The sequence below is a fragment of the Clinocottus analis genome, unplaced genomic scaffold, assembly GCF_023055335.1.
Source record: "Clinocottus analis isolate CAN_PGR_092001 unplaced genomic scaffold, fCliAna1.0.p SCAF_9, whole genome shotgun sequence".
NCBI classification, from domain to species: Eukaryota; Metazoa; Chordata; class Actinopteri; order Perciformes; family Cottidae; genus Clinocottus; species Clinocottus analis.
Window position 1 is genome coordinate 14,770,110 of NW_027176251.1, and position 24,052 is coordinate 14,794,161.

Here is a 24,052-nt window from a genome sequence, read left to right on the forward strand (position 1 = left end):
GCCTACTTGATGTTGTGAAGCTCAGGTCACATTGCACTGACTTCCATCATGTGTGCTCTTACTAATATTTGCTTTTATGGAAGGTGTACTGAGCTTTCAGGTATGAGACCATGGTTTGATAGCTAATAGCTGTAGAAACTGGTTCAACACAGGGAGTGGCACAACGGTAAACCCAGTTTTCGTTTTCGTTTCTTTACTCCTAGAACTCCTTTCATTTGGGCTAACGGAGAGGGAGACTACCTCCATCCCTTTCAGCACTGGCATTGGGCTTTTACAGCTGGTCAGGATATGAAAAGGGATATCAGGTAACGTCATTGTTTGTTCAGTGACGATTGACTTCCTCCTGCAGAACGTTCAGAAAAGAAAGCAAACTGGTTAACAACTGGGCTGTAACAGGACTGCACCGCTCACCGTCATACTGCCCTTTATCGGAATAATGTTGAACAGCAATATTGATGTGGAAAGATAATGCACAGGCATTACAAAGGAGCAGCCATAGAGAACACATGAACACGCCTATGAAGCCGCTGCAGCGCTTCTGGCTCCACAACGTGCTGTCTGCCGCCTCTCACTGGCCATCAACAAGCATTGGATACAACCAAGTTTTTGCAACTCGAAAAGTAAAAGATCGAATGTGTCTGAGATCGTCTGAACAAAACTCAACATGGTGACGTAAACATAGGATCGATGAAAAGGCTCTATTACTGCGTGACATCAAAATATACAGGTGTCTGTGTTGCTCATTGGTTAAAGACAAGCCAAATACTTTTGTTTCTATGCTTTATTGAACAAATGCAAATGAGAACAAATGAAAACGAAGATCAAAACCTTTTTAAAAACAGACAAATAAATGAAGTCTCCCTTTCAACAGTTAAGTACAGTACAATGTGTCAAGAGTGTATCCTTCTGAGTCATTTGTGGAGTTCAGGATGGTTGATGTTTCCCATCAATTCTACATTTGCGCTTAATGGAAACCACCGTTATCTCAAGTGCTCCAGTCTTGAAGCACTTAGAGCTGGTGCCAATGTTGGTGAGCACAACAATGCATTACTTTTGGAAGAACACTGGTCAGCAACCTAAAACTGTGTGTGTGTGTGTATGTGTGTGTGTGTGTGTGTCTGACCCGCACCAAACCTTGTGTTTTCAGAGAAGGCAACAACACCAAATGTATAGAGAAGCCATTGTACAGTCCGATATGACAGTATTTTGGCGAAATACATACATGCATTAAGCTCCTTTATTCAGTTAATTTAAGGAGTTCAGAACTACAGATAACTGAGCGTCAATTAAGTCTACCAGCTGATTATGTACTGCGCATAAAATAGATGTACTTGGTAGTTTGGACCGCACGCATGAAGTATTACAATAAAATGAAGGCCATACTGAGTGAGGACAGACTACCTCATACTTCGACAAGTACATCAAGTATAACTTGTTATGTTTATTGTACATTTAAGCAATATTTACAGACTTAAAACTTCCCTCTGTGGCTTGTGCATTTCAAATTGCAATCATTTCCACAATCTCTTCGCTTTAGAAAGCGAAAGGAGAGAAACTATGAATGAAGAATGCAACAAAAGATTTGAAAAACCGACTATAGTGTCATCTCAGAACGCCAAACTAAGGTGGTGCAACACACGATAAATATTTCTCGTCCTTCAGCTGGGGGCTGAAAAGTCACCCGCAAGTGCAAGTGCCTCATAAAATATATACAGAATCCACGTCGAACTCTATTTGCTGCAAGCAGATTAAATCAAGGCGAAAACACACAGAGAAACAAGGAAGGTGAGACAACGGTATGGAGTTTGAAGACAAGACAAGTTTTGTATTTAACCGTCTTAAATGGATACACAAGCGACCATAAGCATAGCTTGTCCCAGATATAATCATTTTTATAAATAGCGTATGAATGAAAGAATTGATTTGAAGAGGTTAGAGGAGAAGGAGATCTTCTTAGTAGGAGCGGATGGCAGGAGGGACATGGGCACAGTCCTGCTCGTCCAAAGAGTGGTCAATAACCGGGCGGTACTTCAGGGTCACCTGTGACGAGACAAAAACAATGGATGCGTTATACATTACTGACTATTTAGGCCCGCAAAGTTAATAATGGTTAATAAGTGTCACAACACACACTGAGTGGGATTGTACCTTTCCGGTTTTAGGGTCAACGTAGGACATGGTGTGTTTCCTCCAGTGCTGCTCGTAGGGGACCTCCTCCTGACCCTGAAGCGGCTTTGCGTAGTCGAACTCATCGACACGGTCCTGGAATATAGGAAAGAAAAACAATGTCAGCTGCAATACAGAGTGAGAATGGATTTACTCATCTATCCACAAAGAGAAATACAAAGCCAGTTTCGAAAAGAAAAGATTAAGTGATGGTATGAATGTTTGGCGCAAACAGTGAGCGATTGATGTAAATCTAAGGTAAGCAGAGAACCACAGAAAGAAAAGCAGAACACTGCAACTGTCAGACAGATTGGAGAAGCGGAGGAAAAGAATCCAGACAAAAACAACGGACCAAGAAACACAGATGAAGTATGGCACGACTGACCTTGAAGTCCTCTCTGGCGTGGGCTCCCCGGCTCTCCTTTCTCTGCTCGGCAGAGTGGATGGTCTGGACGGCGTTCAGCATCAGATTCTGCAGCTCCAAACTTTCCACCAGGTCTGTGTTCCACACAATGCCTGGAGGAGAGAGAGGGGGAAGGTATTGTATCGCTTGTGATTCCCAGAGTATCACTGCAGGAGCCGTTTGTGTTTGTTTTGGTTCAGCCGTCCAACGCGTCACTCTTTGAGTTTCTAAATCAGTTTACTTGGTGTACATCCGTTATCTTTCAGAAACAGACGGATGTGTGATAGGAAGCTATCGGCTAAAAATAATTATGTTGATTTTGCTTTCGTTTTTTTTTTCCCATTGTAGCAACATAATGTACTACTTTGCATTTCTTTATTTTGAAGATTTAAGATGTATTTCTTATAGATATTAAACAGTCTTTAAAAAGGGTGAACTTTGGAGCGTTAGGATACATGGATACAAACTGCTGATGATCAGTGTTAGACCAAGTCAGTGCAAGATCAAATACTACTTTTCTTAATTTCTTACCTTCTTCTGATTTCCAAGGCATACACTAAACTGGCTTTTGAGTACTTTGCAAACTATAGTTCCATAATTTTGTTACAAAAGGTAACAAACAGCACATTTGCAACACAAACCTAGATCTTCAAGAAATGCATTCTTAATATTCTGGATATTCGGGAACCGCGTTGGAATCAAGTTCATCCCCTTAGGCATTGAGCTTTAACACATGACTGAAAGCCATGACACATACTATGACACCTCTTTGCAGCAAGAACTGTAAACAGACGGGCACAGTCACACACAGTGGTGCATTACCTCTGTCAAAGGTCTTGATGTCGTCCAAGGTCTCGTAAATGGCGTCCATCTTGTCGCATCCCTCCTTCAGAACGGAGCCGGTACGGAACACAGCGGCGTGGGCCTGCATGGTCTGTAAGGGAAGGCAGGAAGAGACGCAGGATTTATGTCTGTCAATACAGCAGTGTAATGTACAGTGACTTCATCTGTGCTGTTGCGGTGTTTGATCCCGTGTACCAACGCTTTTGTCAAAAATGTTGTTTGTGTGCGTGTTTTTTTTTGTGTGTACCTTCTGCATTTTGAGCCTGATCTCGGAGGTTCTCAGGCTTCCGTTGGCAAACCTCAGCTTGTCCAGGTTGGCAACAGACTCCTCTCCTGCACTGGGCGCCAGAGGGGACAGTTTCTCTCCTGAAGGGCAAACGACAAGAACACCAGTCAGCTGTGCAGAAAGTAGGAAATGTGTACTACTGATATCTTGTCCGTAGAGCACTCAGATGTTGATAAAGTAGTGGTCTTTTTTTGGCCGATACAGACATTGTAGTGTCAAATATGAAAAAACAAAGCAGAACTAAAGATACTCTTCATTGTAATAAAACTAATGAGCAGAAGTCATCACCGGGTTTGTGCTCCTCTGCGATGGTGAGGGCGCAGGCTCTGCCGAACACCACCAGGTCCAGCAGGGAGTTAGCGCCCAGCCGGTTAGCACCGTGGACACTGGCACAGGCCGACTCGCCGCAGGCATACAGACCGGGAACTACCTTGTCGTTTCCTTCATTATGAGTTATCACCTGATTGGGAGAAGAAGAAAAAATTAAAAAAGGCGTGTCACTGAAGTACATGAAAGAGAGCAAGGAGAAAATGTGTGCGAATCTACTCGACTGCGCACACGTCGACCTACCTGTCCCTTGTAGTTTGTGGGTATTCCTCCCATGTTGTAATGAACCGTGGGCAGGACAGGGATGGGTTCTTTAGTGACGTCGACTCCAGCAAAGATCATGGCTGTCTCGGAGATACCAGGCAGCCTTGTGGCCAGCTGCTGGGGCGGCAGGTGGTGGAGCTGCAGGTACACGTGGTCCTTGTCTGGACCAACACCCCTGAGGAAACAAAGTCAGATATAAAGCTGCGATGCAAGTGCGTGCATGGATTATCGCTCTTTTTGCATGCACAGTTCCATCTCTTTACCTGCCCTCTCTGATCTCAATGGTCATGGAGCGGGACACCACGTCTCTGGAGGCCAGGTCTTTGGCGTTGGGAGCGTAGCGCTCCATGAAGCGCTCCCCCTCACTGTTGATCAGGATCCCTCCCTCGCCACGGCAACCCTCTGTGATCAGACAGCCAGCCCCGTAGATCCCTGCAAAGGTTCACGTGTTAAAAATGAACTGGCATTTTGCAGAGATAAGGAACACAGTTCAGTTAATCTTTGTCAATACAGATATTGCAGACACAAAATAACTGTGTTGTAGTAACTTCACTTTAAGCTTCATCCTGGGTTTTTAGTTTTCATCCCGGGTATGACTAATGTCAGAGATTTGAAACACATTCCAACTACAAAGAAGCAAACGGTCAAAATTGGGACCATAAAATCCTCATAAAAGCTTTTTCTCAATAAAAACTAATATGTGTGCTTTATTTACTTACCAATGATAAGTATTCATGTTGATATTTACACAATTAAGTTCTCCAGAAGAACAGAATTGTTTTTAGTGCTCAAGTTACATGTACTGTCACAGTTAGTATGAGTCTCCTTTTCTAATATATTTTTGTTTTGGTTCTCATTGGCCATCGTTCAGTGTCGCGCACTCACTTAAAAATGTCCGTTTTATGGCCTGACTAACAAGAAAGTTGTAGTCTTCATAGTCAATGGTTGTATGACACCTTAGATATTTTACTTGTATTAAGAAGGTATTCTGCATTTATGTTAAACAACTTGTACTGTTGGTGCACCATATATAAAAAAGGAGAGCCCAACGGCTTAGACTTCCGACAGGCCACATCGCTGGAGGGCTGAGGAGTCGGGTGTCAAATGTCCAGCAGGAACCAAAATAAAGATGACCACTTGTCATTACGCAACAGCGGTCTGTTATTGAAGCTCAATGGGAGTCCTGAACAGACTCATAAAGACTCATTTATTTCAACCCAGAATAAAGGAGCTGAAATAAATGTATGCCAGACTGACCCATTAATCAAAAAGTCCTGCTAGTGTAAATAAAGGCGACGTGTTACTGTCCCATATAGTAAATGAGAGAGAAGGCATTGGATTGAGACACCAAGTTTCTAACGCATTACACCAGAGTTCATTAGTGCTCACACCTCTGAGTCTCTTCATATGTTTTTGGTGAAATTAAAACACAAACAGGAACAGAGAATGGCAATAATCGCCAAACATGAGGACCAACAGGCTGAGAATAAAAGTTGACACCATTCGTCTCATCACACCTTCACAGCCAGGTATAAAATACTGGACTTTGAACGTCATTGATAGAATTCATTGACTAGTTGACACTGCCGTAAATAATCTAGACATGTCCTTTAATTACATATGTAGCTGCTGCTATGTGGCCTTTAAAATAAGATTCTGCTTTTACTCTGCTGCCTTCACGCTTCAGTCGGACAATTATTGGATTAATTTGTTCATTTTTCTTACCAGTGGGATGGAACTGTACAAACTCCAGATCCTGGCAGGGCAGGCCAGCTCTGGTCACCATTGCATTTCCATCTCCTGTACTGGTGTGGGCAGATGTGCAGCTGAAATAGGTTCTTCCATAACCCCTGGAAGGAAAAGATACAACTCAATTATAAGCCTTCATACACGTTTGTGCTTTGTCTCACTTAAGTGTTATTAATGAAGACAGTGAACGGTATTCCTACCCAGTAGCAATGACGGTATTTTGGGCTCTGAATCGGTGAATAGATCCGTCCTCCATGCAGAGAGCAATCACTCCTTTACACTCTCCATTTTCCATCAGCAGGTCCAGGGCAAAGTACTCCACAAAGTAACTGGTGTCATAACGAAGCGACTGAACAGGAGACAGAAGGTTAAAAGGGTAATCCATGGTACTTTATGTATGAGCTGAGTTTAAGAGATGGTGGAGAACAAGCGTGTGTGGACTTACCCGTCCATAAAGTGTATGCAGTAGAGAGTGTCCTGTCCTGTCTGCTACACAGCAGCAACGGTGGGCCTGGCCTCCTTTTCCAAACTTGAGACTCTGACCTCCAAAAGCCCTCTGGTAGATCTTCCCATCTTCAGTGCGGCTGAATGGCATGCCGAAGTTCTCCAACTGGAAAAGAGCAGCATGTTGTTGAGATTTGCGGCAGTGTTGTATTTTTATGTGGACAAAGCCTTTCAGATAGTGGGAAATAGTGAAATTTGTTCATAGAAAAAAAAAAAAACACACTCATACTAACGGCAACGGTCCATGGATTTGTTTCTGTTATGTATCCCCCTGTGATGAGGGCCTTTGTCGAACCGTAACTTCTCTGTATCGTTCCACCCAGAACACATATGTCTACGTAGTGTTAAGTCAAATAGATGGTTTATGGTGCGCATTTTTTTCCTGTTTGCTTTCTTCACCCATCTCTTCATTTTTAGATGCAGATTTAACAAGGACATATCCATAGCTTATGAAACACAATCTCATATTCTGGACTGAGAAGAACTTCTGTGTGACATTTTTTAAAATCTGACTTGCATTCTCTTTTTGTGCTAAAAAGCCAGCAAACAACCACTGATGCGCATGAGTGTGTGAGTCCTTACCTCCACTACGGCTGCAGGTGCCTGCTCAGTCATGTAGTGAATAGCGTCCTGGTCTCCCAGCCAATCAGATCCCTTCACTGTGTCGTAGAAATGCCACCTCCAGTCATCCCCCTCCATGTTCCCCAGAGCGGCATTGATCCCACCCTGTGAATCAGGTTAATATTCAATAATTTAATACAATTGATCATAATACTTTGGAGTTACATAATACATCTGTATTGTGAGTTTGTTAAAGCCCAGTCTTATAAATGCAAAATGTGAGCCACATGAAATTCTGCAGAAATATACAATCAAATACAACAATGCAATCTCGTGTCCTGGTCTGGACTGAACAACTTAAAGCTCAACGCTCTAAAAATAGTGGAAATGGTTGGGGATTTCCACAAGAACGCAGCCGCACCTGCCCCCACCACCGTGTGTGACTCCCTTATTGATGCTCTTGAGTCCTTCAACTTCCTGTGCTCCACTAATACCCAGAACCCTCAAGTGGGAGCTGAACATCAGCTCCATCATAACGTAGACTCAGCAGAGGATGTTCTTCCTGAGGCAGCTAAAGAACTTCAACCCGGCATAGACGATGGTGCACTTCTACACCGCTATGATGGAGTCCATCCTCTGCTCCTCCCAGGTAACAGGCTTTTTTAACGTACTGTTATTTGTTTACCATATATTTATCATATTTTCCATTTTGAAATTGTTTCATACCATTGCAATGTGTGTTTACTCTTATGCACCAATCACTGAGACAAATTCCTTGTATGTGTAATGTACTTGGCAATAAACAGTTCTGATAGTAAACACGTTGAATGGGTTATTATACCTGTGCAGCGACAGTGTGAGACCTGGTGGGGAAGAGCTTGGTGACGCATGCCGTGTTGAAGCCAGCCTCGGACAGGCCAAAAGCTGCCCTGAGTCCTGCTCCTCCAGCTCCTACCACCACCGCATCAAACTCATGATCCACAACCGGGTACTGAGTAGAGATCTGAAAACAAAGAAGGAGAGATGTCAGTAAAACACCTCCAATTAAGTAGCTTGCTTGTACATCGTGGAAATCCCTTTAGTCAGAGAATTTAGAGTTCAAGATCAGTTTGAGACCATAATTGTTTATAGTCACAACATGTAGAAACTTTAATATTGACATCCAATGAGCAAAATAAACACGTATAGACTCAGATTTGTACAATTAAAAAGCAGTACAATGTACAATATTGTACATTAGCATGCGTCCACTCGAATTAACCTGTTACATGTTAATCTTACATACAAAAAAAAAGAGGTAACGTAACTCACATTATCTGATACTTTGGTACTCGTTTTCTTGCCATAGATAGAGAAGTGAAAGTTTCTGGACCCCTGAATTGCAGTGGCAGGGACCTGGCACAAAAGAAAACAACTATTATTAATGGGGGAAATCAAGCAAGAGAAGCACCATTGCCACGCCTTTAGAAAACAACACACTCTTCTGATAAGCATACAACCACTGCTATGTTTATTCCCACATTTAAAGAAAGATTTGACGTCAAATGCATACTCTTGTAACACTTGCATAACAATCCACACAATCGCATCAATATCCGTAATTAGTTAGCGCACTTTATAATTGTCGGACGTTTTTACCTAACAATGATCTGATGATTGTTAAATTGTTTAGTCTCAGTGTGCCTTTGGGTAGTTTTGCATCGTTTTGCTTTAACACATGGCTAGCTAACAGCGGCTATAACTGAAGGGCAACTGAAGGGACTTTTATGTTGGAAAACCACAGGAATGTGGACAGCTAACTGAAAACATGACTTTCTGTCTGTGTAAAGAAACAACTAAAGACGGGACAGATACATATAACTACTTGTTGAACTGGCATGATAGCTTTTCTTTGTGGTGTCACATTGAAACACCCTCAGCTAACTACATAACATAGGTTACGCAAGTCGAAATCTGCCAGTTACGAAAGCGGTGCAGCAGAACCCCTCCTTTTAGCGTAAAACAGAAGACAATCAACACACAAAACCAGATCGCATACAGATTTATAAAAGCTTTAGTATGCAAATATTATTACTCACTGCTTTGGTTTTAGACAGAACCTTCTTGGACAGGAGTCGGGAGGCAACGCGAACACTTGCCATGTTGTCAGATGAAGGAGCGATTCTGAGCCGCGGCGGAGGATAAGATATTCCGTAGGAATGGGACAAACCACTGTGCGAGAACGGGGATGCCGCTTATGTCACACCTCATGGGTATTCTTTTAGACCCGTAATAACGTGATTATCATGGACAGGTAGTATTTATAATCCCACAATGCTTCCAGATAAAACCACAAAACATTTAATTATAGCACCTAATGTTTTTTTATACAAGTGACGTTCCATGATATACCCCCAGTCGGTAAAAATGGACAGCTGTAGCGTAATATCATATAAGCAAGCAGAGTGTGCAGGAACAAATGTATAAGTGACCTAGACTTTGCGTTCAAGGTGAGACACAGCACCAAATCTTTTACAGACGTGCGCCGCCTTGTAGTCGGGCTTACAACATCCATATGTCCTGTGTTATGTTTGTGTATTAAATACTCTAGCGAGCATGAGCCAGCAATCTAAACGCCAGGTAGCATGTTAGCTCACAGCTAGCCTTGTTTATGGTGAGCTGGAACGTCAAACTTCACGTCAGGCCGCTTTTATCCCTGCTGCTTGTCGCGGTGTTTTAGTGAAACTAATTCAATGAATACTCGGGACCTTCAGTGTTTATTGAAAAACGAGACTTCGCTATTAACTAATTATAAATGTGTCTGGTTATGTTCATAGTTAAGCCACCTTGTAACTGTGTTGCGACTGGCACAACAGAGATTGAGGTGCAACATTTAAACGTATTGCAAATTCAAAGGAGTCAATTATACCTGACGTGTTTGTCTCGCCTGCGTGTGTTTGTGCGTGCGTGTGCGTGCGTGCGTGCGTGCGTGTGTGTGTGTGTGTGTGTGTGTGTGTGTGTGTGTGTGTGTGTGTGTGTGACAGTAGTCTCCATGAACAACTTGAATGACCCCCCCAGATGGAACATCCAACCAGACCCCAGAGGAAGGGGGGCGGGGGCCGGGGATGGCAACCAATGGAACTACGCCCTGCTGGTCCCAATGCTGGGACTGGCTGCATTTCGTAAGTTACACAAGGGTGGTGTGGAGTGTGTATGTGGTTGGCTGACAGAAGATAGGAGAACGTATGAGCAATTTAATGTATAGCTACAGCTGCTTGAGGTTGCGTAAGGTATACTAACCCTCTTGCGAAGTGGACAGTCTTGTATAAATGTACTGCACGCATCTTCACTGGTACTGTTTCTTTTCTTATGAACATGTAAAATGGCTAGTAGACTTTATCAGAAAACATGTCCTTCTTCCGAAGGTTTCATTACCACCTGCGTGGGACAAGGTGATTAGTTTAGCTTTTGAAATCATGTCAAAATCACATATCTGCTACCTTAAAAACCTGTGGTTTGTTTAGTTGTTTTCACACTGCAAACAAACAACACCAGAGTATGTTTGAAACCCTTTCAAGCAGTCTCAGTTAAGATTGTTGAACCAAACCAGGGTTTGATTGACAGTGTAAAAACAACCTAAATATAAAAAAATAACTTAAGTCCCACAATGCCTTCAGGTTGGATCTGGACCAGGGAGTCTCAGAGGGAGATCCAGAAAGTCAAAGACCAGTATGACAGCGACGTCTCCACCTTAAAAAGCGAGTTGGAGGCACGGTACCAGGACACACTGACAGAGAGGCGCAGAGCAGCGGCTACACTGGAGCTGGAGCTAGAGAAGGAGAGACAGAGGGTGAAAGGTTACAAGCTGGCCCTGATCTCACAGAGCCAGCAGCTGATGGAAGAACGGAAACAGTTACATCAGGTAAAATCTTGACATTACTGCTACTGTGTAATGTTTCCCCTCAAACCTGTAGCCTCTCCTGTGTAAACCTAAACGCTGTTTTCTCCCTAATCAGGAGCGCCAGTCCTTGGAGGAAGAGAAGCAAAAGCAGGTAAAGTCCGGCGCTGCAGGGGCTGTGCTGCATCGCGCCCTGGAACAAGAGAACGACTGGCAATGGAGAGCCACCTCGACTCTGAAGGAGCTCGAGGGTCAGCTTGTGGAGCGCCAGAACGCCTACTGTTCCCTCATCATACCTCGAGACCAGCGGCTGGAGATGGAGAAGAACATGCTGCTTAAGGTCGTCAAAGACCCCATCGGAGCGGAACTGGATCTAGAGTCCGACCTGAAGGATATTTTCAGGAGAGATAAGCACTGTGCGGACTTGCTAAACATGGACAAGAGGAAGAATGGAAGCCTCATGTGGGTGTACCTCAAGTACTGGCAGCAGCAGGTCACCGTCCAGAAACACAAGAGAGCCGAAGAGGCTATATTCGGAGGTAAATTCCAGTCTCAAACAAAGTGACAAACCTTGGGTTTTTCATTTGACTTTGACAAATGTTAAAAGTATGTGGATTCAAAATGGGAAATGCATGTATTTTTATTTCATATAATCCTTCCACAATTGGGGTGTCATGTAAACACACAAGAGTTAAACCCTATAAGGTGATGTTCAACATCTGAAAGTTCCTCCTTTTATCTCAGTGTTTAGAAAAGAAGGGATATTAAGTCAGGTTTGGAGCATTCAAAAAATATTGCTATGACTTCAGAAGCCCCAGTTAAAGCTGAGGTTGGTAACCTTGTGATACCAGCAAGAGTACGCTAGATTTTTAAATGTTGTCCAACGCAAAAACACAGCTAAGTGTTGCCAACTATGTTGTGAGCAGCACAACCCCAAAAGTTGCTACATTTAGGCGCTAGGTCTTCAACACTGACAAAAATATCCATATTAACATAAACAATGAACATGGCTATCGTTAATAGTGCTCAAGACTGTAAAGAAGGCAGGTAGCCCGCCACTGATAACAGATTTTGTTTCCTGTTTTTGTCAAAGCATTTGAGTTATTGATTGCTCTCGGGATGTAATGAGAATTTTAACAAAAATTAAAAAATCTTTCTGAAGAAGATTACCAACCCTGCCTTTAAGACTTATTAGCTTTAAAGTAACTGTGTAAAAAATGTGTAATGATGAAAATTCACATGTTCGTATGTTTTTTTCAAACATGTATTATTTAACTGGTATTCTTTGAGTGCCATGAATTACTGCTCGGTGCATATTTTGTTGGTCTTGAAGATGTATGTTCCTCAACCTCTGGTATGAATTTCCAGTTCCTACGAACTGTTCCACTTGTAGTGTGATATTACACATCCCTTTGTTGCTGCAAGTTTCTTCAGGAAGGAAATAAATCACAATGGAAACTACTGTGTTGAACAAAACAGCCAGGAATCATTAACAAGAAAAACATTTCTAACATTATTTTGATGGAAAAATGATCGTCGTCTTCCTCTGTAGTGTGTTGACACCACACATTGATGCGTTGAAGGGCTGTTGGAGGTGTTTGTCTTGATATCTGTGGGGCATCCAGGTTTCCATCCACGTATCACATCTCTTGTTGCACTCCAAAGTGTGTGTGACCATTTATGATACATAATCGCAAGACAATAGAATAGTGCGTCAGTCTCTGATCGCTGGTTTTCAATTTCTAGTCTTCAATGCAGGTTTGCGGGAGCTTTTCAACTATCAGGGAGACGGGACACTCAATGTGCATGTGAATCTAAATAAGGGAGTAGAGCACACAGTAGTGGTCAGTACTGTAACACTTGACCACAATACTGCTCTTTAAAATAGTGGAATAGCACCCTTGTACTTCACACTTCACTACTGTGTTGAAAGGATTAACTAAAGCTGTAGCATTTCTATGCGGCCACCAAGCTTCTCTATGCTGTTGTGTTTTTATTTGGAGCATGACTTGGTGATTAGGTGCTGGATATGATGCCATGAATTTAAATGTACGGACTCTGATCACTCTGTGAAATCATCCTAATAAATACTTGGGTTAAGATCTTCATTTTGTGTTCTTGTTTTCTCTTTAAGAGTCTTGTACGGCTACATTCAGCAAAGTATAGTGTCAGGTCCCGTTACAGTGCCACTGTCTTACCACGAGAGGGAGCTGCCGCTGTGTTTTTGTCATAAAGAATGAGCATTTATTATGAAAAATGCGGAAACTCATAATGAACAGCATGCAACAGGAATACATGGAAATAATGGGTGCATTACAGAACACTCATCTCTCATATAGTCCCAACCTTATCAGAGCCCATGTACTATGTACATTTTGATTTGTTTTATTAACTTTAATGTTGTGTAAGTCATTAAGTAAAATGAGGTTCCAGACACTGTTTCATGCAGCTTTGTTCGGCATGGAGATCACTGACAATGATGAACGAAGAATCTGTGGCAGAATGTGTTCACATCTCGAGTACAGTATAACAAACTTTTTCTTTGTAAGTGTCGCACATGAATTATGATTCATCAATTCAGCATGATTCCAACTTTTAAAATGAAATATGTTAATTAAATTATGTGAAAATATACTTTTTTAAGTGTCCTTTGTTTGAATGATATTAAAAACATAATGTTACCTAGATATATTTTACCTACTTCAAATCAGAAGAACTTTTTTTTCATACCAGTGTGTAAATTACAGCAACAAAGGCCCTACGACACTCTCTGAACTCGTAAAAACTTTCGAGCTCCTCGTCTCACTCCCTCCTCTGCACCCGATGACAGCTTTCCCTCGGTGAGAACATCAGACTCGAGGCTCTGAAGTTTGCTGGTTTGCAGAGCTCCCGAGTCGTGGCAGTCACTTCCTGTTCCCCCACCCCGTTACCCGCTGGCTGTTGTTCTGTGCACCCAGAGGTGGGTGGAGCATGACGTAGTTTGCTGGTGTTGAAGAAGGGCAGCCGGTGCTCCGTCGTGACTCTGCTGTTGCTGCCCAGCCTCAATGTCTGGCTGGGACTCCTCTCCACCAGGAAGTCGGCCACCTGTTGCTGCTTGTAACTTTCTCTTCGAATGCTGTCCGTCTCTGAGAGAGTGAGCCTGGAACACATTACACACACTCAGACAAAACGTTTTTTTTGTGTGTGTGTGTGTGTGTGTGTGTGTGTGTTTGGATTTATGCTCCAAATCCAAACCCAGCGTACGTAATGAGAACACATGCTGCTCTGCTGTCCTTGACCCTCTCGATCCTGCTGCTCGTCACAACATACTGAGCACAAGGCCACTTAGATCTACGAATATACTTCACACAGACTGCAGTGACTCGTCCAGAACTTAATCTAGAACAAAGCTGAATCCCAACGTGGGAACAACCTACTTGTATTGCGGCCTCGTTTCAAGGACCAGGCTCAGCCAGCACTCCTGGTAGCTCTCCTTCCTCCACTTGTTTTCCTCCTGCAGGTCACAGAAGGAGTTCACCAGGTAGCAGCCTCCTCTGCTCACACAGTGCATGGTGCGGGTGTGTTGAGAGCGTAGATGTCAGTGCCGGAGGCAAACGTCCACTTTCGCTCCTTTCTGACTTGACTCAAGAGAAATGGATTCAGACGGCGATCAAATCACATGTCATCATCAATGTGTGTACCAAGTAGTCTTGAGACGTGAGTGCGTTTGGCAATGTCTTAAATACTCGGCCTTGTTTCTATTTTTATTCCTCTGCCTCACTTTGTCTTGAATGTCATCACTCCAGGCATCCCGAAGGTTGGTTTTCATGTGAAAATGCGTGTTGGCTCTTTCCATGACGCGAGGCCACCAGATTGCATCCATACTATAAGTGCCCATACTGACAGAAATATTAAATGACCAATCTGCTTAAATGACATGGATTTAGGTCCAAACTAATAACCCCCTGACTCCTCGAATGTCTCTCACATAGACCACATGTCGCAAGAAGGAAACAGCTGAGAGCAATCAGATCACTGACTGACAGTGATAATCCAACTCATTAATCCTTAACTACGTCTTGTAAAATCCATGCTTGTGACCGAGTATTTAGCAAAGTTCTCTGGCAGCATGGACACAGAGCATTTGCTGAGCAAATGCTCTGCTCTCAGCTGTATTTTGCTATCCCATACATCTCTGTGAATGTGAAATAATGAGTTAAAGTAAATAGAGTTTGTACAGATGTGCTACCGGTGTCTTTTTACGTCATTTATAATAGATGGATGTGGGGTGAAAGGTTGGGAGACAAGTAAAAGACCTGGCTGGACTTTGTATGTGTAACTGCTGATAAATCAATTTGATTTGAACCTTTTACTGACTTAATGATCTGTTGGAGTTCACAGCTCTTAATCTCATTTAAAACCTTTTTAAACCCTGATCACTCTGTTTCTTTTGGAAGACGCTGGCAGCGTCAGTTTCATCAAAGCTGAGGGTGAAACTGAATCAGAGGGCGTATGATGGTGTGACTGAGGAACTGGAAGGTATGCTGGACTCATCCCAGCAAAAACAGTCTGTTCCCGACACACAAGAGCCAGAACTTTGTGACTTGAGTTTGGTGCTGAGTCCTGACTAGTTTTCCATCACCAGCAGGCAATTCTACAGCCAGGTCATTCAATGAGGAATGATATTAGACATGAATGAATGTTATTTAATGAGCTGCACAGATTTCTAAATTAAATGTTTAACATCTCACGCCGTGTGGTTTCTTCATCTTTGAGCCTTGAAAACTCATTTGTGTCACTAAAGAAAACAGCTTGTGCCTATTTTCCACTAAATGTTCATCCATTTAAAAGGTTGGAATTGATATACATAAATCAGGTTTAATCAGAGTAATGAAATGTTAGAGAATGCCGACTCTTTATCCCCCTTTATTATGAAGATAACATCGGCGCACAGTTCAAGTATATATATATATATATATATATATATATATATATATATATATATATATATATATATATATATATATAGTCATTTCTCATATCATGGAGTGTATTTAAGTATTTAAATGACGAATAACGTAGATACACAATATTTATCTTTCAAATAATGGATTTATTGTCAAACAACCACATTTACAGTTAATGTCTCTCCGTCGAAAATATAAGTTGATACAATGACAAAAAGAATTAAGTCTGAATCTGAAAATCTCCAATGACTTTGTGGCCCTAAACCAACACAGCGTTGATATAGTGCAGTATGTTCATAGAGATGAGTGAAAACATGTCTGACGGGGCAGTATTGATCAAGGCTCCTGGTATCAGTGCTGATCAAACCGTTGATTTACGAAAACCAAACGGATACAACAGACTCCCTCATTTACTGAATACCAGACTAGACAAAAATATGCGCTTCCTAGATCATATAAAGAATTTGTGTGTGTTATCCATGTGTCAAACTCAAGGTCTGCATCACGCGCAGCATTGATATCTCAACATCATTAGCTGAACCAGGCGGGCCTCTTCCTGGCCCTCTCCACAATCCTCTTGTCTTTGTCCAGCTCACTTGGTGTTTCGCCTTCGTACAGGACGACGGTTTCCACGCTCGGGGTCCCATACGGGCCACCTTCCATCGCTTTCATCTGTTGGCGAATCAGAGCCGTCTCCTTGCACACCTTAGCGTAACAGAAGCCACACATGGTGTGTTTCTGCTTCAAGTGGCCACACTCTGGACACGGCTCCATGTTGTTCTGAGAGAGGGAGGCAGAGGAACGGCGGGTGAAACAAGGGAAGGCCAAGACTGTTTCTAAACTGCCTCTCACACATTGAGGGCATTTTCTGTCACTGCTATTTCTTGCTCCTTATCTGCCAACATATAAACCAATGTTGATATATGTGTATTCAGCCAAACAGCAGCTAATATCAGTCGGTAATACCGTTATGACAATGACATCAAACATTTCAGAGACAGTTTTCCCTCCCTGTATTGAATAACATTTAAGTCTTTAAAAAATACCAATTAATTTGTTGACACACTGTTGGTGCTGCATCTACTCAACTTCCTTCTGAGTACATATTTGATTATATTTGCAGGAGGATCTTTTCTTTTAATAGATTTATTGATCAATCAACATTACACAAACTAAATCCTTTTGAGCTTAAATATTCAGGGGTCAGTTACAGCGGATACCCACTAACTTTTCTTTTTTTTCGTATTATAATGGGAGGATCCACAGTGTACCTTGACTTTTAGGACTTTGCTGTCGGATCTCCTCCTGGTGCGGTTAACCTCTATCGTGCGCCTCTTCTTGGGCACTGCCATCCACAGGATGCCGTCGAGCAGGCCAGGAGACTGCTGCGGGTCGCTGTGCTCCTCCAGCTCATCCTCCCTGTCGAGCTGAGGCAGGAGGCCGGGGCCATTCACAGCAAGAGCCGGAGCTGCACACAGAAAAAACAGTTACCTGCTGTTCGCTGCAACCCAAGCATGGATTAACTCAAATATAGAGAAGTGTGCGTATGCGTGTGAGAGTCAGGGACACAGCTTGTCGCCACAATTAGCAGCAACGTTAGACGCCGTCCTGAGCTCCGGTCAGTAAACTCACCCAGCTGTCTGTCTAACGTCAGTCCGGCCGCCTGCAGAAGTCTGCTTTCAATGTGTAGCAAAGAGCATCTGAGGCTGTTCACCAAAGCAGCTATATTCATCATGTTTTGTTGTCAGCACGCTTACTTTCCGTCCAGCATGTCAAACAGCTCACGGTCACTGAAATTCAGCACGTCATCAAACAGCGACAACAAACTGTACTTCTTCTGTTTAATTCCAGCAGGCAAGATGAAGTCCGGCGTCTTACTACCACCTAGCGGCCAAATGTCAAACTTCACTCTTTAGTGTGTTTACAGTTATTGAACCAAACGTAATGGTACTTTGTCACAATAGTCTGGACTATAGTATATTGTCCCTATTGATTATAGTCCCTAAGCAATGATTTGTAAATAGCTTGCCATATCATACTGTGATATACACTATAATATATTGCCTATTAATCAATATAACTGATTTACGATCTTATAATGTGTTTTAGGATTGTACAATAAAGTCGTTCAATAAATACGTGTTTCAAAAGAGACATTAATTCAATTTTATTTTATTTCAGATAATACTTTGATGAAGTTAACATGAGACGTAAACAAAGATTACACATTCTCTCGTATTGTAACACCAGATTGCAGGTAGTAGTATTAGTATTGATGATTCGGAGTTACGCATATTCAATATAGTTAACTTAATAAGCATTGTCTATATTATCCATATACTTCCTCAATTAACTACCACTAATCCCTACTAAATTGTGTTTAGTCTTTGGGTGGCAGTATAACCTCCTAAAGTGGATTTGCAATTCTTCCACCAACACACAGAGAAGAAGAAAAAAAACAACATGGCGGAACGAGGCTACAGTTTCTCCCTCACCACATTTAGGTAAACTTGATCAAAAATAGCCACGAAACTTTAAAATAGCATGCAAACTTTCATCCTGAAGATGTTTTTAACTAGCAGTTTTTCAAACAGTTTGCATTGTTTTTTCATTTCTATGTGAAAATAAGGTTGTTGGGGGTCCGTGTTGTAGTCGATGCACTGTCATTGCCGGGGAATGAATCGGCTATGATAACTGTTAGCATGTCGGCTAGCATGTTTCTACATTAAACAGTCCAGCGACTCTCTACTTTTCATGTCGATGATAAAATGTCACCGCAGTGTTTTTTATTATCTATGCGTTTGACTGAATTGTAGAAACGAGTCCTGTGTTCACGCTAAAGGTGGTTTAACGTGTGAGGCTTAACGTTAGCTCGCCGTTAGCCAAGTTAGCTCGGATGAGTCGGTTGTTTTACTCTTTGCTTTCAGTTTCGCCTTTGATCGACGGGATGCACTAACTATTTTACCATTACTTGCAGGTAGCTTCGTGAATTTTACTGCAACATCATCATGTGTTTGTTCCCACAGCCCTTCGGGTAAACTGGTGCAGATTGAATATGCCCTGGCAGCTGTAGCAGCCGGAGCTCCTTCAGTCGGCATCAAAGGTAAAGAGTCCTGGTCGAGACGGGATCACATACAGCTATAGGTTCTTCAGCAGAAATTAACCTCACTGATATAATAAGACGTGACATCATTTTTTAATTAAGCCAAATTTGTTTATCTGATCTTTTTTTTTTTTTTTTTTTAGATAATGCAACAAGGCTTTGCCTCGCAATGTGTATTATGCTAAATTAACACGTGCCTTGGATGAAAACAATGTCTGATGTATGGACTCTCTGTGAGCTGTGTTTCTCCTGACATTTGATCATTTGCCCAGGATTTTGTGAAGACACTTGCTGTCCTTTCATTTTCAGCTTCCAATGGAGTTGTCCTGGCAACAGAGAAGAAACAGAAGTCCATTCTGTATGACGAGCAGAGTGTCCACAAAGTGGAGCCCATCACCAAACACATAGGCATGGTCTACAGTGGCATGGGGCCCGACTACAGGTGGGCTTTTTTATTTTTCTGCATTTGGAAGTAAAACAGAAGGCCAGCATCTCTTATCTCTGGTGTCTTTCCTAACTTTGGACACACAATATCTGTGTGATGTTCAACTTTTAAATGCACAAGAGAGAACATTTGGAAGATGTTTGTTGACTGTTTATAAGCCGATAAAACTAGACAATATCAGTAGTCAGTAATGTAGTATCAGGTCTATTTTAGCTTTTGTTGAGGCTTTGCATATTTTACTGTCAACCATGACTTTATTCGCTCCACATGTGAGACATCTCGGCGATGCCACCAGACGTTGTCTGACTAAATGAGTCCACAATGTCCTTTCAGGGTTTTAGTGCGACGGGCCCGGAAGTTGGCACAACAGTACTTCCTGGTTTACCAGGAGCCTATCCCCACTGGTCAGCTTGTCCAAAGAGTGGCCTCTGTAATGCAGGAGTACACACAGTCTGGGTGGGTATTGACAAATATGCACACACACACATATATATATATATATATATATATATATATAGTGATGCATTTATGAGCAGTGTGTGTTCATATATATATATATATATATATATATATATATATATATATATATATATATATATATATATACTTGTAGTGATGCATTTATGAGCAGTGTGTGTTCATATATATATATATATATATATATATATATATATGCCTGGCCACACTATATATATATATATATATATATATATATATATATATATATATATATATATATATATATATATATATATATATATATATATATATGAACACACACTGCTCATAAATGCATCACTTTTATTTTTCAGATGTAAGATGTATACATTTTGGATTTAATCCATGTTTAATGTAATGTTTCTCTCCAGTGGGGTGCGTCCGTTTGGTGTTTCATTGCTGATAGCTGGATGGGATGAAGACCACCCCTACCTGTTCCAGTCAGACCCCTCTGTATGTTGACTTACTATTTTCTCATATTTGTTGAATAACTACATTTGTCCTAAATGCTTTGTACTTTTCAACTCAAAGTTTAGTATATGTTTTATTTTAAAAGAGTTTGAGGCCATGTTCACACTTCTACGTTTCCATTTTAAAATGCATATTATTTGCTACTTTTACACTGAGCACCAACACTACGCCAACATTTTAGAGCACTGAGAGGGGATAAAAACTTTGGGTATTACGTCCTAATGTAAACTGATGTAAACGCATAACGTTGGAAATATTGACGTATACACCCGGGTTCGCTAATTTATTGAGTCTTAGCGGTCATGGCGTGTCCTTCCCTGATTTGTCACGCCCTGATCACATGACCTTTTCCAGAAGAAAACAAACAGCCAGGTCTTCCAGCATTTTAACCTCGTCAGTCTGAGTAAAAAAAAATCTCTGATCCGTCTTTTCGCCATTGCCATTCTTCCTTTGCAGTATTTTCTGCCACTAAACCAACTGCAGTGTGAAAAAACTTCCTGTTTACACTGTCATGCACACGGCCAGTGTTTGTGACTGGCCTTGTGAGATGTGTTTTCAAAAGTTGCCATGTGGACGGCGGTCATTCTGTGGAGCTCTGGCTCCAGGTGCTCCAGATCTGGTGTTGGGGCTGCATCGTCATAAAAGCTTAATTTGTATCCTTTTGTTTCTGACTGGCAGGGTGCATACTTTGCATGGAAAGCCACCGCCATGGGAAAGAACTACGTTAATGGAAAAACATTCCTTGAAAAAAGGTAAGACTTTACAGTAAAGACATTTCTTTTGTTTAATATGTATGTTTATGATGGCTATTGCAGTGATATAAACAGTGTTAAAAAAAACTTGCAAAAGTTATTTGCACAACTTAAGGAACTTTCAATGTTAGTGCAGATGATTTACAGCCAGTGTGAGCTATAAATGAACACTGAATATTGCGCGAAAGCCTTACTCTTAAAATAAATTAATTTGTAGTTGGCACACAATAAAGATTAACCGGCAAGGTAACTTCTTCACTACACCTCTGAAACCAAGAAGAGTTTTACTCTGACCTGATTCTAATGAAGCAGTTCCCAATACATTTACTTTTGTGACTTAAGGCCCACTGATTGTAAAAAAAATAATAATCAGAGACCCATCTTAACAAATACATGATAAAAAATAAATGCATAGTAATAAATCTGCCAGCTGGAATGATAAATATCTCGTAAGTACGCTGCTCACCCATCACTGCCTGCCATTACACATCAACATTTTATGTATTTGTAATTTCTCAACACACACTTTGGAGCTTTTACTTTTCGCAGAGTTGTCTCCTACACCTCCTTGTTAGGTTTAAAAACTTGTTCACTGCATCCAAGGGAAAGATAACTAAGCAACAATGTCAGAGCAGTTTTTCCTCTACCTGTTTGTGATATTCAAACATAATTGGTAATTTCGGTATTGCGTTTTAATTTAATGTAATTTGTTTTAAGGAGAACTCTTGAACACATTAAAATATAACTTGTTTTGTTTAAGTTACATTGCATTTTTTCCCCTATTTATTCCAACCATGTGGCAGTCCCTTGGTTGCCCACTAGATGGCAGTCCATTGGTCGCAAATAGCTGATGTACAATGCACCACGAATGCACATGGTTTAGGTGTTGACAACTCTTTGTTGTTCTATTTGAAGCACACAACATATTGCTTAAGCACCACTTGGGTTTTGTTCTCCAGGTACAACAATGATCTGGAACTGGAAGATGCCATCCACACAGCCATCTTGACATTGAAGGTATGATGTTTGTTACAAAACAAAATACCTGAAGTATTGAATCTGTCATTTTATTTTTCAGTCATTTACATTACCCTGTCTTTGTGTTTCAGGAGAGTTTTGAGGGTCAGATGACAGAGGAGAACATTGAGGTGGGCATCTGCAACGAGGCTGGCTTCAAAAGACTCACCCCAGCGGAGGTGAAAGATTACCTGGCAGCCATTGCGTGAACACACCCTCCTTGATGACAGGGCTCTCTGGCCACTTTCCAACACATAACAGCACAGTAGCCAACCGTGTCTCATTATTGTCAACCAGTTATTCAGGGAGTTTGGCCATAACGTGTTTCTGTCCTGAAAACACAAGAGGCTATAACTTCCCCATCATCAAAATTAATAATATGAGCTGGTAGAAACAGACAGCCTCTTTGGGATTATGCCTAGAGCTAATTTACTTGAAATGACAGCCTTTGTGTGCACACAGCTCTTGGGCTGCCACTCACAATTGAACTGACCAAAATTCATTAGTTGCTGTGAGATGGCAAACTCATTTTTATCACATAACTAATTGGCTTTGTTGTAGAACTCGTACCCTGGTACTGTAAAATGTGGCAGTTGGTTGCTGTGCATATGAAATGGGATGTGGCCTCTGAGTGAAATCTCAAGTCTTTCATTGAATCCTTCATTTTTATATCTCTCATTACTGTTGCAAAGGCAATGCTATCGCATTACAAATCAAGCACGGTTGCTTTATGCATGTTTTCAAAATGTGACCGTTGTGACAGATGTCCTTTGGGTGACCAAAAATCACAACATTAAAATTGTAAAGAGACAGTTATTACACACAAGAAAAATTGTTGGTCTCTGGGGGGGATTTATTCAACCTGAACATTGACAGTTTTTCAATTATTCTCCTGAGTGCACTTCATTAGTATCCCTCAAACACTAGTAATTAGGATCAAGAAAAGGTAGGATGCAATGGAAAGCTTTGAGATTTTACAGTTAGGATCTGGTTGCCTGTACAGCAGTTTTACACAATGTACTTTTTTTTCAGGCTAGAAGCAATTCTAGAGTTTGTATTTTCTCTTCTGGTATCTGTCACTTGTTCAAATAAAAGATGGTGAGCTGGTATTGACTCTGTTTCGAATTACTATGCTTTTATTGGGAAGTGTCAGTTTAAAGTAATGAAGGTACCTCAAAACACTTTTCATATTAAAAACAGAAATAATAGAAGCAATAACAAAGGCAGCAGGTCTTTGCAGGAGATCAGAAACCGATGAAGGTCCGAGGTTGTGAAGGGCTTTGTAGATGATAAGAATCTTGAACTGTATTGCTTGTTGGGAAGCCAGTAGAATGAACTTATACTTGTGACTTAGTATCTTATAGCAGAACTCTTATTAAAAGAACACCGTTTCTATGACTAGTAATATGATGGGTCTCGTAAGTTAAGATAGTCATAATACTGAGATGCTAAATCATTTTTTAGATAGTGTCTTATAATGACTTACAGGAACTTTATTTTGTTGATACAGTGGTAGAAATGGGTTTCCATAACGTGTACACAATGAGCGCGCGCTATTGCGCAGTTTGCTGAAGAACACGCTCGAACATAGACCGGTACACCTTTCAAATTGTATTTGTATCCCTCCGCTCATGTTCTGTTTAAACAAATATACCACGACTAATACAATGACAACAGCAGTCAAATGGTAAAATGAGCTGCAACGTAGATGTGTTCAAATCAGTATGTATGACATACAACCACGTAAACATATAACATAGGCTTCCTTTACAATTTTGTCAAGAGATCTATTTTTCCTGGGGGTAGCGCTTAGCTACTTGCCGCACACCCTCTGATGACG

General features: G+C 41.4%; 5 protein-coding genes across 7 annotated transcripts; 2 read left to right on the forward strand and 3 right to left on the reverse strand.

The window, feature by feature from the left end:
* Positions 1-766: 766 nt before the first annotated feature.
* Positions 767-9,256, reverse strand: sdha (succinate dehydrogenase complex, subunit A, flavoprotein (Fp)). Its single transcript, XM_068570311.1, has 15 exons — positions 9,182-9,256; positions 8,415-8,498; positions 7,945-8,106; positions 7,125-7,268; positions 6,484-6,648; positions 6,239-6,387; positions 6,015-6,139; positions 4,553-4,721; positions 4,269-4,464; positions 3,987-4,158; positions 3,660-3,778; positions 3,392-3,503; positions 2,552-2,682; positions 2,149-2,262; positions 767-2,040 (listed from the first exon to the last, which is right to left on the reverse strand). The coding sequence occupies exons 1-15, from the start codon at positions 9,242-9,244 to the stop codon at positions 1,954-1,956; spliced, it is 1,992 nt and encodes a 663-aa protein (XP_068426412.1). The 5' UTR covers positions 9,245-9,256; the 3' UTR covers positions 767-1,953.
* Positions 9,257-9,524: 268 nt separating this feature from the next.
* On the forward strand, positions 9,525-13,071 carry LOC137781296 (coiled-coil domain-containing protein 127-like). 3 transcript variants are annotated; one of them, XM_068569979.1, is made up of 4 exons: positions 9,525-9,592; positions 10,127-10,264; positions 10,760-11,004; positions 11,099-13,071. In XM_068569979.1, the coding sequence occupies exons 2-4, from the start codon at positions 10,135-10,137 to the stop codon at positions 11,543-11,545; spliced, it is 822 nt and encodes a 273-aa protein (XP_068426080.1). In that variant the 5' UTR covers positions 9,525-9,592; positions 10,127-10,134; the 3' UTR covers positions 11,546-13,071. The 3 variants fall into 3 exon arrangements, with proteins under 3 accessions (XP_068426080.1, XP_068426081.1, XP_068426082.1); XM_068569980.1 differs by having other exon boundaries at positions 9,542-9,592; positions 10,130-10,264; XM_068569981.1 differs by having other exon boundaries at positions 9,552-9,592; positions 10,161-10,264.
* Positions 13,072-13,216: 145 nt separating this feature from the next.
* Positions 13,217-14,651, reverse strand: zmp:0000000930 (telethonin). The gene is made up of 2 exons (XM_068570551.1): positions 14,397-14,651; positions 13,217-14,119 (listed from the first exon to the last, which is right to left on the reverse strand). Exons 1-2 carry the CDS (start codon positions 14,528-14,530, stop codon positions 13,783-13,785), a joined length of 471 nt encoding a protein of 156 aa, XP_068426652.1. The 5' UTR covers positions 14,531-14,651; the 3' UTR covers positions 13,217-13,782.
* Positions 14,652-16,064: 1,413 nt separating this feature from the next.
* mrpl32 (mitochondrial ribosomal protein L32) lies at positions 16,065-17,732 on the reverse strand. Its single transcript, XM_068570367.1, has 3 exons — positions 17,559-17,732; positions 17,198-17,394; positions 16,065-16,706 (listed from the first exon to the last, which is right to left on the reverse strand). Exons 1-3 carry the CDS (start codon positions 17,659-17,661, stop codon positions 16,458-16,460), a joined length of 549 nt encoding a protein of 182 aa, XP_068426468.1. The 5' UTR covers positions 17,662-17,732; the 3' UTR covers positions 16,065-16,457.
* Positions 17,733-18,372: 640 nt separating this feature from the next.
* psma2a (proteasome 20S subunit alpha 2a) lies at positions 18,373-23,319 on the forward strand. Its single transcript, XM_068570215.1, has 8 exons — positions 18,373-18,430; positions 18,953-19,029; positions 19,339-19,471; positions 19,808-19,930; positions 20,344-20,425; positions 21,122-21,195; positions 22,155-22,212; positions 22,305-23,319. The coding sequence occupies exons 1-8, from the start codon at positions 18,390-18,392 to the stop codon at positions 22,419-22,421; spliced, it is 705 nt and encodes a 234-aa protein (XP_068426316.1). The 5' UTR covers positions 18,373-18,389; the 3' UTR covers positions 22,422-23,319.
* Positions 23,320-24,052: the final 733 nt, after the last annotated feature.